We start from the raw sequence: 13538 nt of genomic DNA, 5'->3' as shown, positions 1-13538 counted from the left end.
TCACAACTGAGTAAATCTCAACATCACTCCAGACACGCCTCTGTCACATGACTGCCTCTTCTCGTCTGTATGTCACTGTTTCAAGGACTGTATGCAAAGTCACTGTTTGTACCTAAATCCAACAACCACAATATTCATGTGGAGCATGTGCAAAAAATCTGCACTGCGGATTTCAGACTTGTTCACTTGCGGCAACAATGTTAGAGAATCCCTTATTTTTTCTTTGAGCAAAACAATCAGTGTTTACTTCTCTAACCTTTCTCAACCTTTTCTGTGAAATATAGGAACATTTATGAAATCGTGTTTGTATAAAAGCGTGTATTCAACTGATCTAAACTAAAAATCATCCAGACTACTAAAATAGTCAGTTTAATCAGATGCTTTCTGTAGCACATCTGTTTTATTAGTTTGTAGGGCTCTTCTAACAGACAATCCATCTCTGATGCTCTTTTCTAATAATTTATAGTTAAACATGTTCTTTTGCCCCTTTGAATCTCTTCTTCTTATTCACCAATTCCAGATGTGGCATTTTCTTTGAAACGCAGCACAAAAGCCTAGCATCCCAGATGCAACTTCTGCTTGGCAAGTACTTTTAAATGAAGCTGCCAGCTGAGAACCTGTGAGGTATCTGTTTCTCAAACTAGAGACTCTAATGTATTTCTTCTCTTGTTACTACGTACCTGAACCAACCGCATCCATCTCTGTCTGGGTTAAATCCAGTTTGCGGCTTTCATTTAAAACATTAGCACATACACTCATAGAATAGCTACATTTCTTGAAAACCAATGTTTAAAACCAAAATCTAACTTGGGAGAACCCAAATAATTTAGAAACTAGGTTTTTGTTGACCCAGAGTATTAAGTTTTTTATTGCCTAATATAACGTAAAGGATGTCTCTTACTGAAATATGTAGTAGAAAACCCATGAAAATTTATGTTATTCAGGTTTGTTATTCGCAAATGGAAGAAACACAAAATAACTGGGTCTGGGGCTCTATGTAAGATCTCACCTCGTGGAGTTTCAATGATCATGAGAACGGTGAGGAATCAGCCCAGAACTACGCAGGAGGATCTTGTCAATGATCTCAAGGCAGCTGGGACCATAGTCACCAAGAAAACAATTGGTACAACACTACGCCGTGAAATCCTGCTCAAGAAAGCACATGTACATGCCCGTATGAAGTTTGCCAATGAACTTCTGAATGATTCAGAGGAGAACTGGTTGAAAGTGTTGCGGTCAGATGAGACCAAAATCAAGCTCTTTGGCATCAACTCAACTTGCTGTGTTTGGAAGAGGAGGACTGCTGCCAATGACCCCCCAAGAACACCATCCCCACCATCAAACATGGAGGTGGAAACATTATGCTTTAGGGGTGTTTTTCTGCTAAGGGGACAGGACAAATGCACCGCATCAAAGGGACAATAGACGAGACCATTTACTGTCAAATCTTGGGTGAGAACATCCTTCGCTTAGCCAGGGCATTGAAAATGGGTCGTGGATGGGTATTCCAGCACGGCAATGACCCAAAACACATGGCCAAGGCAACAAAGGAGTGGCTCAAGAAGAAGCACATTAAGGTCCTGGAGTGGCCTAGCCAGTCTCCAGACCTTAATCCCATAGAAAATCTGTGGAGGGAGCTGAAGGTTTGAGTTGGCGAATGTCAGCCTCGTAACCTATGACTTGGAGAGGATCTGCAAAGAGAAGTGGGACAAAATCCGTCCTGAGATGTGCGCAAACCTGGTGGCCAACTACAAGAAACGTCTGACCTCTGATTTTCAACAAGGGTTTTGCCACCAAGTACTAAGTCATGTTTTGCGAAGGGGTGAAATACTTATTTTACTCATTAAAATGCAAATCAATTTATAACTTTTTTGAAATGCGTTTTTCTGGATTTTTGTTGCTATTCTGTCTCTCACTGTTCAAATAAACCTACCATTAAAATTATAGACAGCGAGTCTAAACAACCCCCGATATTGAGTGAAATCTGAGCTGAGAAACTCCTTCAATGGCTTCAGCATCATGACAAACGTTGGCATGTTTACATCCTGCCAGGATGGCATCTAGCATTTCTTGTCTCTGCCGCTTGTAAGCTCTTTCAGTAGCTGTGGTCTACTAAAAGCCTCAAAGGCATCAGGGCTGAAGTGGAGAGAACACAGACGTGGCTCTTTAGGAAGTTTTATTCGTCCACAGGTATCTTCACAATTTTTCTCCTCTTCTTATCACTAGGAAAACAGTGAAGACTTGCATCGCTTTTCTTATTGCCCTTCGACTGAAAATTACAACCAAAGGCCGCACAATGTGGCACTGTGTAAGTTTTTTAATTGCGAGTTGTGTTGCCGTAAAAATAGCAACAGGTAGCGCAAGTCGCTCACCGAGTGCAACCATTCACAGCATCTAAATAATATAAATCTTTCTTGGGCTTTCTACTATATATTTCAGTATATTATGTAACAGTACTATAGAATCATACAGCTCATATTGTGGCACCAGACAAGACAGTCTGTAAAAGTGTGGATAAGTTATCTAATCCACAAGCAGCAGACTCCAAATCCCATTTTAATCACACTGACCATAATCCCAATATCTCTGTAGATTACCTACTCAGTGGGGCATCTGGGCACACTGGCATTCATAGAAACACTCAACTGTGCATCATACATGAGTGACTGACAATATTTAGTGTCATAGGATGAATTTCACTCATCTAAGAGTTTAGTAATCCTGTCTTTTTAGGTTAGGTTATCTAATTATTGACTGTGTGACATATATCACTTTCATTACTATGGTGAACTACAATCATTGTAGAAACAATTGGAATGTGCAAAAACCACTTAATTTATTTTACCAGTATTACTCAATTTTTTTATTGCGCAAGTGGTTACATTAACACAAAAAGTATGACTAATTAAACTTGAACTCAGTAATTTGGTGTGTCAAGGAGTATCATGGAAAACCATTTTTTTTTCAGTTAACAAAACCTTTGTTGAAATTTAGAGTTAGCTATGATTAATGTATTAAGCAAGTAGAAGTTTACATTAATAAATATAATATTAAATTATACTGTACGAGTCATCCATATTAAACATTTTAGTACTGTTCATTACATTGTATGAAATATTTTAGTAAAGAAACTCTTCATTTCTTAACATGGGTATAAAACACATGACATTGAACTATGTATCCAGGCATACAGATGGCCTTGTTCCACCATTATTTGTCCAGTGCCTTGTTCATGCCAAACTAAACAACCTGCCTCTAGCTAATACCATGACCTCATAGTTTCAAATGAAGTCAGAATATGCAAAACAGGCACCACCCACATATGCAACAGCTTCCTATTTCCTCATTTCACAGTCAAACACTTATTTTGCTTAGGCTTTATTCAAACATGCAATCTCTCTCTAAACGTACACTGTTAAAAGCCACACATCAACCTCTGCTCTATCATAATAATACAGATGGAGTCATTTTTTTCTGGGGTCAGGGTCGTTTTGGTCACATCCTAGTGATCTGCCTCTGGCTGACATGACATCTGACAAATTTGTCTTGCAATTATAGAGAATTATGACAATGACACCCGCCTCGACAGGTTTTTAAAGCAACACGAGGGCGAGGGCAGAGTGATGTAATAGCATGTTCTTTGTTATCTGTAAATATGTGTGTTACACAGTGGGGTTCAAAGCCTAAGACCACTTGGCAAATCTGGGATTCAAATATGATTTATTTTATATATTTTTGAAGTTTTAAACTTTTTAATCAAACTGTTATGCTGACAACTCAAAAGAGTATTTTCATTTAAAAAGTATTGTGGACCCCAGTAGTATATTTATTTCTGTGATGGCAAAATTGTCACATGATTCTCTCCACCTTACTTTTCCCGTAAGAACGGGCAAGGCCATTTGTCATTTAATGGATCTGGCTTCTGGTTAATTCACTTCCAGCTATTTTTAGCTGTACAAAACAGCTAATTTTTTTTGCTTGATATTGCAAACTGGTGTGTTACCATATGATTTTAAGCTGTGGTTCAAACTGTTTTACCGTTTACTACTCTTTATTCTTCTTCTTGTTATTTCCCTACACTAGCTGATGAACCGGAAGTCCCACACATTCATAGAGAACGACTTCTGCATAGAACAATAAGGTGGCTATAATCATTCTAATATGCTGATTTGGTGTTAAAAAAGCATTTCTTATTATTACAGTTTGTTAGATTGTGCCAACAATTCCACAAATATTAGATTGAGTCTCCACATCAGGAATATTAGATCCAAGAAAATATGCATTTTGTCTGGTGCCCAAAATCCATCAACTATGGAAGCCCATTTCCGACACTAAATAAAAAAAATATGACAAAGGTTACTGCGACTTTTCATCCCACAATTCTGACTTTTTTTCCTCGAAATCATGCATCATACAAACTCGCAATTCTGAATTCCGAATTGCATGATATTACCTCGCAATTGCGAGTTACAAAGTCAGAATTGTGTGATATGAACCCGCAATTGTGACAAATAAAGTCAAAATTACGTGATAAAAATTCCCCATTGCTGAATTTTTTCTTGCAAATGCAAATTTGTAACTCACAATTCTAACTTCTTTCTCGCAATTGCGAGTTTCTATAAGTCAAAATTGCAAGTTTATAATAAAAATCAAAAAACTGTGATTTAAAATCGCAATTGCGAGTTATAAAGTCAGAATTGCGTGATAAAAATTCTCAATTGTTCTTGCATATGTCCAATTTTGAGGGGGAAAAGACTGACATTCCCAGAATTGCCAGTTTATAACTCACAATTCTGACTCGCAATTGTGTTCAGAGAAAGTTCTGAGAAACAAAGTTGCAATTCTGAGGGGAAAAAAGTCACAATTGTGAGATATAAACTCATAAATCTGAGGTAGAAAAATTTCGCTATTTTGACTTTATTTCTCAGAATTTCTAGTTTATTTCTCAGCAAGTTTATGTTTTGCAATTCTAACTCATTATTAGGAGTTCATAAGTACACAATTCTAAAATAACAATAATAATAATACGATTTGCGAGTTTATATCTCGCAATTCTGAGAAAAAATTCAGAATTGCGAGTTTCTAACTTTCAAACTTCTTTCTCGCAAATGCAAGTTTCTATAAAAAAAATTCAAAATTGTAAGGTAATAATTAAAGTCAGAATTCTGTGATATAAAATCGCAATTGCAAGTTATGAAGTCAAAATTGCATGAAATAAACTCACAACTGCGAAAAATAAAATCAGAACTGTAAGATAAAATTTGCTGAATTTTTCTTGCAAATGTGAGGTTGTTTTTCACAATTCTGAATTTTTTCTAAAAAAAATTTCTCAGAATTGTGAGATATAAGTCCAAGAAGACCAATATGTTCTCAGAATTGAAAAAAGTCTGATTTGCAAGTTTATATCTCATAATTCTAAGAAAAAAAGTCAGAATTGCGTGTTTGTATAATGCCGTTCTGAGAAAAAAGTCAGAATTGTGAGATAAAAAGTTGCCATTACCTTTATTAAGTTTTTATTAATTTTTTATTCATGTTTTTTTTTGTTACCCAAAAAGCCTTAACACCAAGCCTTAACTGGTACCAAAAATCAACTGCATTTCGCCTAGTACCCAAAACTCCTCAAAAATGTTTGTGGAAACCAGTATTACTTCTTTCAGTATCTTTGATAAATACATAGTTCAAAATAACTATATACATTTGGTTCTTGGAACCTATACTTTTGAACAGTACAAGAGCTTAAAAGATCAGGGTATCCATAATGACATTCAAAGTCATTCAAAGCCATTTTGAATAAGATTCACACCTCTTGTTTAAAACATGAGTCTGCAGGCTGCCCACGCACGCCCCACCTTCCACTATGGTCCAGCAATGATTTGTTATCTGCTCTCTGTTTGCTAATTCTGACTCACTACCCAATTGAAATTATCCACTACAGGCACAGGACAATACAAGAAAGTTTATGCGCAGTTACAAATAATAATCTATATCTGTCCACTTGAGTGTTAAGGTTCTCTTGATTTAAAAATCCAAACGTCATATTACGAAACATTCCTGAATTCTTTTGTGATTACTCTGAATGCATTAATCCAACTGAATAGGCTGTGAGTAGTTACGTGTCTGTTCAGCAATGTTAACCACTTATCCCTGATTGCCTAATCGGACCACATTCGTATCACTGTTGGAGATACGAAACCGTGACTCAATCCTTGGTTTTGATGTCACCATACTCAACCCCCATTTAATTTTGCAATCTACAATAAACATTACTCCAGTAAAAAATAAAGCTCATTGCAAAGCCAAATGTCATTGCTGAGTTTAAAAGTGAGTTTAAATCTCCATGCTTTCAATTCATAACACTGGCAAATTTCCATGCATTAAAAGTCAACTGCAGTGAATCAGCAATAAATATTCAAGTCACCTTAATGCAGAATTAGAGTCACCTTCTATCACATGGCAAACCTGCAGTAATGGTTCTGTATATAGATAGATAAACAATAGATAAACAAAGGCAGTTTTTCTCCCTGGATGACATTGTTTGTTTAGCAGTTATGCTCTAATGCAACCAAACGCACTTAGTGTTCCCCAGATAGGCCAAGCTGAGACAAAGAGGACAGTGTTTGGCACACAAAGAAGTGGACTGACCAGCCTGCTCCTCTTCAACTGCAATGAGCCAATGCAATGGTTATTTAAAGGGAAAAAAAATGCTATGCTTTTTCCAATAAGCATTTTTCTACATAGACAAGATCTGAAATTGTTTAACATGCATTTCTGTCATTTCTCGCCAAGAGATCACATTGTTGTAAGTGTTGCTGTGAGCATATGCATACACTGCTTTCAAGGTGAGAAAATCTCACATTCGTGTTTGAGGTTAAAAAAAGAGCAGAAGTCGTGAGAAAAGCTGATAACAATCAGACCACGTGAATCAGGACCAAATCACTTCATTTGCATCACAGAGTCGACACACGCTCTCTTCCACTGACTGAGAACATCACTTCCAGCCCGCATGCAAATCTACTGCATCACACAGAAACTTCACAGAGGGTTGTTAGTGAAAACATAGTGGCTGCTCACTTTAATGTTAGCTTTTGACTACCTTAGTAGAAACCGGAATGGCAACTCGGTACAGAAGATGCACTATTTGATGTTTCAATTCGAAAAATTATAATATAAGCCTAAGCCATGTTACTTTCACTTTCCACAGATTGTACTTAGTATGTGTTCTCAATACTGTATTTAGAAAATTAGCATCTTAAAGAATTGGTTAACTTCGAGAATAAATTTGTTCTTATAAGTCACTCACTCCCATGTCACCCAAATGTTCATGTCTTTCTTTCTTCAGTCAAGGTTTTTGAGGAAAACATTCCAGGATTTTTGTCCATAAAGTGGACATCAATGGTGGCTAACGGGATGAAGATCCAAAATGCAGTTCTAATGCAGCTTTAAAGGGCTCTACATAATCCCAGCCGAGGTATACGGGTCTTGTGAATAGGCTTGGGTATCGTTTGAATTTTATCGATTTCGATTCCGATTCCACTTATCGATTCCGATTCTTTTCGATTCCCAGTTTCGATTCCAATTTAGTAAAAAAACAACAACAAACACAAAAGTCAAACATTAATATATCACACGTTTATTTTCAGTGCTAGCTTGCAACATATTATTTTATTACAGGGGTTCTCAACCTTTTTTATATCAGGGCCCCCTTCTTCTCGGGTCAATTTTGCAAGGCCCCCCTGTGCCTGACATTTCCTCTAAAGGTGTTTATTTTTTAACCTTTTTTATTAACCTAAACATTTGTTTTGCCTTTTTATTTTTCTCCTGCATGTTATAAAAAATTCAAACAAACTTTAAATTAAAGCTATACTTTTGAATAAGAAAACCCTCTGCTCTAACTTTTTAACATGAATATACATATACAGATTTAAAGCACCTCAATTATTTAATTCAGATATTCTTCACAACTTCAGAGTACTCTTTCTTAAGTGACTGAATATCTACTGTTTGTATTTATTATAAAATAAACATATAAATGAAAAATACAGTAAATATGTAAATCTGTTTATGCTGGTGCTCATATGTGCATAAACACCACTGACCCTTACAAGATCCACCTCTATGGGTGAGCATTCATTATAAAGCACTCAAAGGACGTTCATTTTGAAAACTATGCAAATATTTTGAAATTTCACACAAAAATACTATGGATCAGAGTCCCGAAAGCATGAGTAGTTTGTGAATCAACAGCGGACTTATGCGTGCCTTATGTACGACTCCGATATACAAGAATGAATACATTAGGCATGCGCGAGTTCCTTACTATTACTCTGGTCATATTTGCCTTTACATTAGCGGGAGTGTTTGTTTAATGCAGCCAAGAGATGAAGTAGAGACCTGTCTTCCCGCGGGGGTATAAGTTACTTTTATGTGGGCTTTTGCGGGACAAAAATAACATATAATCCTTCTGGAGCGGGCGGGCGCAGGACTAAAATCCGTCCTTTCAGATGAAGTTTGCGTGCAGCAGTAGATTTGTCTTCGGTTTTTACAAAGCGTAGCCACACTTTTAAACGCTTACCGCGATCCATCTTTTCGACTGATGTTTACATTACCACATAAGGTCCTGGCAGATCACTAGATGAAAAAATGCACCCAGGAATCGAAATTTTAATTTTATAACAAGTATCCGATTCTTTATCTTAAGTATCCGATTCCAGAATTGGAATCGATTTTTGATTCCCAACCCTACTAGTGAAACAATGTATATATTTTTTACCCACAAATGCTTGTGCCTTGTTGGAAATTGTTAGTTCTTCGTTTGTGTACTCCAGTTCAAAAGTTAGGGTAGGGCGAAAAACTCCATCAAAGTTTCTCCTCCAATTTCAAAATCGTCTGACATTGTTGTTGTACCTTTTTTTTTTTTTTTTTTGTAAAGGGCGTTTGGCTTTCTCTGCATGTTCGCTTTGTAAACACTGGGTCGGTACTTCCGCCTACGTCACACGTGACCTTTCCAATGTGATTGTGTAATGAAGTCAAGCTACTGTAAGACAAGCATTTGTAGCTATAAAGCAAATATATTTTTATTTGTTATTTTTTAAAGAAAATAACAGATTGCTAGATAAGACCCTTACTCCTCAGGTGGGATTGTGTAGAGCCCTTTGAAGCCGTATTGAAACTGGGACCTTCAACCCAGCTCCTTACTGAAGTCAAAAGAAAATCCTAGAATGTTTTCTTCAAAAACTTTAATTTCTTTTCAACTAAAAAAAGAAAGACATGAACATCTTGGATAACATGCGGGTGAGTAAATTATTAGGAAATATTTATTCTGGAAGTGAACTAATCCTTTAATTTTTTATGAGAACATGCAAATTCAATGCCAAACAGATCCACCAAATGTCCACCAACAAAACAAAATAATTTGAAAAAAAAAGAAAAAAAAAGTGTTCATTAGTTGGGAACCAATGTCTAAGACCATATTGAAATGAAAACTGTTCATTACCTAAGAATGAAGCTTTTGTAACTTTGATACAAGTAAAATCGATACATTTACTTTGCATACCTTAAAATGAAGAGTACATATTTAAGGGAGTGTTCACACTTGTCATGTTTGTTTAAATTACAACAAACTCTGGTGCGATTTATCTGTTAGTATAGTTTGTTTGAGTAAGTGTGAACGCTGCCATGCAAACATTATTCACAGATGTACTCAACCCCTCGTCATCCAAGATGTTCATGTCTTTCTTTCTTCAGTAGTAAAGAAATTATGTTTTTTGAGGAAAACATTTCAGGATTTCTCCCCATATAATGGACTTCTATGGTGTCCCCGAGATTGAACTTCCAAAATGCAGTTTAAATGCAGCTTCAAAGGGCTCTAAATGATCCCAGTCGAGGAAGAAGCGTCTTATCTAGAGAAACGATCGGTTATTTTCTAAAAACATTTACAATTTATATACTTTTTAATCTCTACACAGAGTACACACAGAGCTAGACAAGACGAGCATTTGAGGTTAAAAGGTATATAAATTGTATTATTTATTTTTTTAGAAAAGTTTTGCTAGAGAAGACCCTTCTTTCCTCGGCTGTGATCTTTTAAAGCCATTTGAAGCTGCATTTTGGAAGTCCAAACTCGGGGGCACCATAGAAGTCCATTATATGGAGAGAAATCTTGAAATGTATTCCTCAAAAAACAATTTCCTTATGAATGAAGAAATAAAGACATGAACATCTTGGATGACAAGGGGGTGAGTACATTATCTGTAAATTTTTGTTTTGTTCTGTGATTTCTGTCACGAAATATACGTCATCTAACCCGACCAATCAGGTTGTGAATGTATCACTCTGCCTTTAGGTTTGGTATCTTTAGGTTCGCAGTTAAAAATGCCAGTGTGAACGCTAAGCAAACCTGGACCAAATGTATTATTTTCCTTTTTGGTCTGGACCAAATGAACCAAACAAACTGAACTACAAATGTGAACACACTCTAAGATTCTAGGTCAATTATCACATAATTTATTACAAATTTCAAAATAATAACATTAATCTATCATCTATATATCTATCTGTCTTTATAGATATAGATATATATTTATTTAAATTTAATTAATACTTCCAGGTTCCAGCATACACTTTCAGTATATGTGACCCTGGACCACAAAACCAGTCATAAGGTTAAATTTGACAAAACTGAGATTTATACATCATATGAAAGCTCAATAAATAAGCTTTCTATTGATGTATGGTTTGTTAGGATAGGACAATATTTGGCCAAGATACATCTATTTGAAATCAGAAATCTGAGGGTGCAAAAAAATCCGAAAAATGAGAAAATCACCTTTAAAGTTGTCCAAATTAGGTTCTTAACAATGCATATTACAAATCAAAAAGTACATTTTGATATGTTTACAGTAGGAATTTTATTAAAAAATCTTCATGGAACGTGATCTTTACTTAATTTCCTAATGATTTTTGGCATAAAAGAAAAATCAAAAATTTTGACCCATGCAATTTATTTTTGGCTATTGCTACAAACATACCCCAGCGACTTAAGACTGGTTTTGTGGTCCAGGGTCACATATAGCTGAAATGAAAAACAAAATTGAAACTGAGTTAGTTTTATTTTAGCTTTCTATTCCTCAACCTCACAGTGTTTTGCTTGCAAGTGGTAGAAAGTGATCTGGAAGAACTGGACCGTCAAGCATTCAACGGCTCCCTCAGCGTCAGATGAACAAGTGATGCAAACTACACCAATCCCCAACGGCTACACTCACTCACTACCCACCTGTGACGTACATTTATTCATCGGCGTTTCTACCTAACAGGGCTATTCAATATTGATGGGAACACAACTATTCCTACTCAAAATATTCAAAGCATCTTTTAACATATGAAACAAAAACAACAGTAAACAACCACAGATATCTTATCACTGAGTTGACGAAATGTCAAAGACCCTGTTTACACCAGGTATTAACATCTGCTTTTGACAATCTCATCACAAGTGGGCAGCATTGAATGCCAGTGTAAGCAGTCTAAAATGCTTTGCTTGATCCTTTCTTTTTGCTCAAAATGTCCCATCTGCAGTGAGATGCAAATTTGGAAGTATATTTGGAAGCAACAGTCTGTCGACTTTCTGTGCTTGCTCATCAACGTGCAATAACACACTGACGTAATGCATGATGACGTCATGAAATCAGGGACACTCTCCTCAATATCCAAAAGTGATGCATTTTAGGTGAAGGTAGCGTGATCAGATTCCACAAGTTTTAATCTCAGGTGTAATATGGGTCTAAAAATAATACTGAGGTTGAGAACAAATTACCTTTTCACCACCAGGCTAAGAGTCTTGTGGGAACCCTTGATTAGGCAGATGGCTTCTTGTCTGTAGCCGCTGAGAGAAAAGTTGTTGACATTGATAAGTTCATCTCCAGCCTGCAGTCTTGCGGTCGCGGCCTTGCTGCCCTCTTCCACCTGTGACACAGACACAATACACTCAATCTCAATCTCAACCAAATCTCTGTGTTTCATGGCCATACATCACCTACAGATGAATAGACCTGTACCAATAGCTCTTGCTTTGTTGAGAGATTGAAATTGAACAAACTATGACAATATTTGGATAAGCATTCATCTTTTGTAAATGACCTAGTCACTGTCAGGTAATGCACTGCGATTATGCTTTGTTCAGATAGGAAGCAAAATATATTTGATTCTTGTCGATATCCAGTATAGCAGTATTCTTCACAATATCAAGAGCATAGCTACTATTTTAATAGTTAGAATGGTCAAGGATCAGAAATCTCCATGTAAAACTGATTGTGCAGACCAAACCATAATTTGTAGAGACTTGAAACTTGGAGGGATGGTAGTACTCACACTGTCTACAACGTTACCAAGGCTCACCCCAATCAGCCTGACAGGAGCGCTACAGTCGTCAAAAGTACTAAATTGCTCATAACTCCTAACCTGTCAGTCATAGGCTCAAGTGTCTCTTGTCGTTGGAATCCTTGATTCAATCGTGAGCCTGGTGAAATTAGCAGGTATTTTGGATTTTTTGAAAAACCTACTTTTGTGAACTAGTCTTAGGTTTTTCGCAATAATCAATAATTATCAAAAAAAAGTTGAACTTCTGACTTTCGACGTTCGAAAAGGACAAGGCCACTTTTATTAAAATGCATATAACTCCTGAACGGAATGAGATATTTTCATCAAACTCAGAACACCTATGTGAGAGCTCAATCTGAGGACACAGGGGAAAATTGTGGAGCTTGGCCACTTGGCGCTACAAGAGGGAAAAACCATAAACATGAAAATTGCTGTGCATGGTTGTTGTCCAAAGTGCCACAAGTATCAATAAGGACATTTGCGCATCTCAAAAAACATGAAGTTTATCTATTATTATATAAGGTTAACAAAGGCCGACCAGAATGAAACTCGGTGGGCCTGTTCGACTAATAGCCCTAAAGGTTTGAAAGGCCCCAAAGTCCCCAAAATTTGAAAGAAATTGGCCACTGGGGAACAATAATACATTTTTCACGAGCGTCAAAGATGTGTGGATGTGTGACATTCATATCATATGATAGAACTCTTAATTCTTGACAGCTTTGCCTCTAGAACCACTGCTGTCAATCCACTTTTGTGAACTAGTCCTAGGTATTTCGCTCAATCTGGAAAAAAACCCACTGTATTACAATTCTCTGGACTTTCTAGGTAAATAATTATCAAAAAATGTTGACATTTACCCTTTGAGAAGCTATAGTGGGATAATTTAAAAAAGGGGCCGGTCTAAATTTACCTAAAATCCTATGAAGCCTATAGAAAAACTCAAAACTTCACAAAACCTGGTGAGCACATACGATTTTAAACAAGCATGCATAGGTGATTCTAAACATGCATGCAAAGTTTTAAAAAGATCGGATCACAGCTGGTGCTATAACAGCCATAAACGTTAAAAACAACATAATATTTCTATGGTAAATTACATTTGCCAAAAATGCTTTTGTAAATAACTGATTTAGGTAGTTACAGACTTGCTAAATAATGTCTTT

At 36.4% G+C, this 13538-nt stretch overlaps 1 protein-coding gene across 3 annotated transcripts in view; it reads right to left on the bottom strand.

Moving 5' to 3' along the window:
• Window positions 1-13538, bottom strand: part of shroom2a (shroom family member 2a) — a 55393-nt gene that overhangs the window by 27615 nt on the left and 14240 nt on the right. For all 3 annotated transcript variants that reach the window (XM_073851415.1, XM_073851413.1, XM_073851414.1), the window contains exon 2: window positions 11813-11961. In XM_073851415.1, coding sequence (XP_073707516.1) covers window positions 11813-11961 — 149 coding nt within the window. The remainder of the gene's footprint in view (window positions 1-11812; window positions 11962-13538) is intronic.

This window comes from Garra rufa, chromosome 12 (genome assembly GCF_049309525.1).
Source record: "Garra rufa chromosome 12, GarRuf1.0, whole genome shotgun sequence".
In the NCBI taxonomy this organism is placed as follows: domain Eukaryota; kingdom Metazoa; phylum Chordata; class Actinopteri; order Cypriniformes; family Cyprinidae; genus Garra; species Garra rufa.
Note: the sequence above shows the minus strand (reverse complement) of the source record. Positions and strands in the feature narration are given on the sequence as shown.